This window comes from Pediculus humanus, genomic scaffold, assembly GCF_000006295.1.
Source record: "Pediculus humanus corporis 1103172108318 genomic scaffold, whole genome shotgun sequence".
NCBI classification, from domain to species: Eukaryota; Metazoa; Arthropoda; class Insecta; order Psocodea; family Pediculidae; genus Pediculus; species Pediculus humanus.
This window is the reverse complement of record NW_002987887.1, coordinates 1,409,239-1,414,820: the sequence shown is the minus strand read 5'-3', so window position 1 is coordinate 1,414,820 and position 5,582 is coordinate 1,409,239. Positions and strand designations below refer to the sequence as shown.

Genomic DNA, 5,582 nt, shown 5'->3' with positions numbered 1-5,582 from the left:
AATTTTCCACAATATTATTATTATTATTATTAATATTAATAATAATGATTAATTTCATAAATTTTTATTTATTTATTTAAATTATTTAAATTATTATTATTATCATTATCAAATTAATTTTTTTTTTAGTTTTCATTAAATTTTTAATTTTTTTTTTTTTTTTTAATGTTAAACAACCTAATTACTATGAGATTATTATTATTATTATTTATTTATTTATTTATTTACATGATAAGAAGGCAAGAGAGAAAAAGCCATTTAATTTTTTTTTTTTTTTCTTTTTTCACATCATCATCATTATTATTATTAAGAGATTCGAATTTTCTCCTTTTTTCTTTCTTTATGTTTAACTTATGAGAAAATAAAATAATAATAATAATAAATAAACCAATAAATAATAATAATAATATTATTAATGAAACAACAACAACAACAAAAGTTACAAAATTGACCAACAAAAAAATTTTTTCTTTTAAAATAAAATTAATAATAATAATAATAATAACGACAATAATATTAATAATAGTAATGATAATGATAATGATAATAATTAAGAATTCTTTCTTGAGATTTTTTAAGTTTTAAGATTTTTCTTTCTTTTTTTTTGTTTTCTTTTCCCAAATTTTTTTATCAACACACATAAACCAAAAAAAAAAAAAAAGGAAGAAAATAGTTAGTGATAAACATATTGATAAAACATAGCAAAGGCATTTTTAAATACAATTAAATATATATATATAAATATATATATATATATTAATAATCATTTCACCACGTTTATCGTTATCATTTCAACTCGATGATAACAATCAATGAAAAAATCAAAAGAAAACAAAACAACCAAATTTTTTTTACACATCCAAATTTCACATTCGAAATCAAATTATTAATAATGATAATAAAACATAAAAATAAGTACACAAATGGTAATATATATATATAACTTTTCATTTATCATCATTATCACCATTATTATTATTATTATTATTATTAAAATTTTCTTTTCGATATTTACATATAAAACCAATAATAGTTTGTTAACCAACAAAATTGATTCGAATAAGTATTTTTTTTTATTAATGAAAATTTTCCAGCATTAATTTTACAATAATATATATATATATATTCGAAAACTAACAATAATAATAATGATAATGATAATGATAATAGTGATAATAATGATAATAAATTAAAAAACATTTTTTCTCCCTTTTTTACTTTAAATAATTAATTAAGTTAAGTACTCGATTAAGTCACTACATTTTTTTTTTTGTCGTTATCAGCTGGAAATTTTTTGTCTGATATCATTTATATAATTAATATACATAATATTGACATAATAATAATAATAATAATAATTTATCCCAATATATATATATATATATATAAATAATTTATATAAAGTAAAAAATGATTAGTTAAATTTTTTATTTTTTACGAGAACTAATAATAATAATAATAATAATGTAAGACATGATTAAAGTGCGAATGAATTTTTATATGTAAAAATTTGTTTGTTTGTTTGTTTGTTTGTTTTAAGATTAGTCCATGCAATTAAGATTATTATTATTATTATTATTGATAACACATTTCGATTAGAAAAACATTTTTTTCTTTATAATTTTTTTTAGAAAATGGTGAAATTTTGAAAAAAAAATCTTATTATTATCAATACTCAAATATGAGAGCAGATGAGTGTGTGTGTGTGTTAAGAGAATAAGGGGTGAGGTTGAGGTTGGGGAGAAGGGTAGGTGCGTGTGCGTGCGTGCGAAAATATCATTTTAGAAAAAGAAAAGTAAATGATGCTCACTATCAATAATTAAATAATATTTTTTACACGTCCACAACCATTTTTTTATGAATATCGGTGTTTCCGACAACATTACAAAATTCTTCAAAATTTATCTTTCCATCTTCGTCCTTATCGGCAAACAATATTGTTTTATCGACAATTTGTTGTAATTGCGTATCTTTTAAATTGTTACCGACCATCATTTTTAAAACCTGGAAAATTTAATTTAATAAAATAAGAGCATTTTATCTTTTCGAAATAATCGATGAGCATTATTAGGACAAAAAAAATTAAAAAATCATCTAACCTGAAATAATTCACCATTTGAAATATATCCATCGTTATCCATATCGTAAATTCTGAATGCAAACCTTAATTTAGATTCTTTATCACCTTTAACGCTGAATTGTGATACACCTTGAATGAATTCCTTAAAATCAACCTGAAATTTATTCACAAAATAATGACTCACACATGCATTTTATGTTTGCTACCTTGCAAAATGCAAAAATCATATAAATTCTCACCTCTCCATTACCATCAGCATCGAATATATCTATAACCCGTTGTACTAATGGGTTTTGCTGTAATTCTGGCAATGACATAAATTCATCAATACTTAACGCACCTGAATTATCCAAATCGAGTTTTCGAAATCTTTTTCCTAATCTACGTATTTCATCTGCATCGACTAAAATCAAATCATTACAATTTACCATTATTTACAATCGAAAAATTTATTCGAAATGTTTCAATTAACACAAAATATGTTACAATAATATTAAATTAACAAAATGATATTTATGTTTGAGAGAGAGAGAGTGGGAGAGAGAGAGGGGGGGTAGATTTTTATTCTATATTTAATTCCTACATAATATGTGTATTGTTTTTATTACTTACAATTAGAGCACAGCTCCATAGGTAGAGAACTTTCATTACCCTGTAAATAATAATAATAATAATAATAATAGTAATTAAATATAAATGCGTATTAAATAAATAATAAATCGTATTAATGATGATAATAAATTTATTGATAAAAAATAAAAATAAAAAATATGGGGCATCGGTAACGGCCCCTAGATTAATCAAAGATATGCAAATTAGTAAAAAAAAAAAAATTATTTGACGATCATAATAATGAGAACAAACAAACGGTTACGATTTATTATATTCAATACGTTACAAATAAAACAAATCAAATATTATTATTTACCATTTTTTAACCGGATTATTACAGAAAAAATAAAAATAAAAATTATTATTATTATTCAGATAATGTTATTAACTAATAAATAATAATAAAAAAAAAAAAAAAAATTTTTTCTCTCTCTCTCTGCAGTATAAATTGTTTTGCCCTAGCGGTAATAAATGGTACTAATGTTAAATGTTTTTTAACTCTATGACTTTTTTATGGATTATTATTATTATTAAAAAATAATTATTTATTTATTTATGTAAACGATATAATAATAATTATTCATTCGTTAATTATTTAAATTATTTATTTTAAATTTTTATTTACAGAAAAAAATAATAATAATGATAAAATAAAAATGATTTGGTAAATTTTATTTTTTTTTTAGTTGTCGTTTTCCGCGCGCTTTTTATTCATTCGAAAAAGCAGACGACGTTCGATCATAGAAGAAATCAGTATCATTAATTATTTAACAGTTAGATAGATGATGATACAATTTTTTATAGATGTGTTCGATATTCGTTATTTTTAATTTTTTCAAATTTTTACAAATTCATTAACATCATGTCGAGTTTAACACACAGAAAGGTAAATACCATTTTAATTTATTTGTTTAATCTAATCATTTAAATGATCCGGTTTATTATTATTTAAACTATTTTAAAAAACAAATATAGATAAGTTTTATTTGACATTTTTTTTTTATATGCCCGCTCGGTTTCTTTCTACGCGATCAGCCATTAATTAATTTTTTATGATTTTCATAAAGACCAAAAAAAAAAAAAAAATTTCGATGCAAATTTTAATTTGTTTTTCACCACAATTACATTTACATTCTTTCTTTTTATGTATAAATAAATAAAAATTTCAATACCATCCAACATAGGTTAACTTTTAGTTTTAAAAAAAAATTATTCATTTTTTTTTTTTTTTTCTAGAAAAATCAATATTAATAATAATAATAATGATGAAAAAATATTTTAAACGTTTAAACGTTATTATAAACAAGTTATTAAATTATTAAAATGAATTTGATTAATTATAACTTGTTTTTCAAATACTCAAGGTCTCATTAACATTTAAAAAAATTTCAATTATTTATTTTCAATTATCGATAATGTGAATTAATATTTCTTTAATCTTTGATAAAAAATCATGATTTCCCTTCCCAAATTCATCTTCTTTTATTTTTAATTATATTATTGATAAGAAAATATTAAAAGTTTTTAAATAATATTAAAAGATTTTCCTAAATTTGTAATTACCTAATTCAATCGACAAAATCGATAATAACAACCTTGATTGTCTATAATCATTAATTAATTAATTCTCGAATATTATTATTATTAATAATATTTTTTTCATCATTATTAATTTATATTATTGAAAAATTTTAATTGGAAAAAAAAAAAAAAAATGAATAAAATTTTTTAGAAAAAGAAAAATGATATTACAAAAAAAATAACTAAACTATCGATAACGGTTAATAATTTTCAAATTCGAATAAGTGAATTTTTATTTATTTATATTTGTTTTACCCCTCCCCCCTCCCTCCACCTCTTCCCCCCATTTATTTATTTATTTATTATAACAAATTTTTAATTACTCGAACAATTTTTTATTATTATTATCTTTTTCGCACACACACAAACCTTGACAATTATCAACTCATTTAATCTTGTTTGACTTTTTTTTTTTTTTTTTTCTATTTCACTTTCGCATTCATTAATCTTGCCAAAAAAACAAACAAACAAACAAACAAACAGAGGTCTTTGTAACAATTAAATTAAAATAAATTTTTTTATAATTTTTATTATTCGAAAAAGAAAAATTGATGGGATAAGGGTGGTGGTGTTACGAGTAGTAGTGGTTCAGTAGTAGGGAGGAGGAGGAGGAGGTGGTGGTGGTGGTGGAGGTAGTAGGAATGTTTAACATTGCATAAATGTTAAATTTATTTAAATCAATCAATCAATCAATCAATCCTCCTCAAATTTATTATGCACTATAACCTTATCACACCACATCAATCTCATAATTATCTCTTTCTCTCTCTTTTTTTTTCTTTGTCTCTCATCATCATCATCATCATCATCATCATCATCATCATCGAATCATCTCTGATGAGATAAAATAAAATCAATAATTGAAGAATATTTTTAAAATTAATTTTGCCCTTTTTTTTTTTTGTCTCAATCCATTTTCCATTCTCAGTTTTCTACAAAATGTATATATTTCGGCGCCAAATTTAAATTCAAAATGGCGTCAAATAAAAATGAAAACTTATGAGAAATCAATTCACTGGGTTTTTTTTTTTTTTTTTTTTAACCGGAAATGGTTATTAATTTTTTGAAAAGGAAAAATTAAATTCTTCGATTATTGACAATTATTATTATTATTATTTTCGTTGTTGTTGTTGTTCGTGTAAACGTAAAAATAATAATAATAATAATAATTTTTATTTATTAATTGAAAAAATTCCCCAATTTCCCTCTTTACCCCCCCCCCCCCCAAAAAAAAAATTTTGTTGACAAATTAAATATTTATAAAATTATTTATAATTCTATTTGAAAAAAAAAAAAAAAAAAAAAAAAA

General features: G+C 21.1%; 1 protein-coding gene across 1 annotated transcript; it reads right to left on the bottom strand.

Moving 5' to 3' along the window:
- Positions 1-1,833: 1,833 nt before the first annotated feature.
- On the bottom strand, positions 1,834-2,711 carry Phum_PHUM604220 (calcineurin subunit B isoform, putative; the record flags this gene model as incomplete). The annotated part of the gene is made up of 4 exons (XM_002432854.1): positions 1,834-2,004; positions 2,100-2,234; positions 2,320-2,483; positions 2,693-2,711. 4 exons carry the CDS (start codon positions 2,709-2,711, stop codon positions 1,834-1,836), a joined length of 489 nt encoding a protein of 162 aa, XP_002432899.1.
- Positions 2,712-5,582: the final 2,871 nt, after the last annotated feature.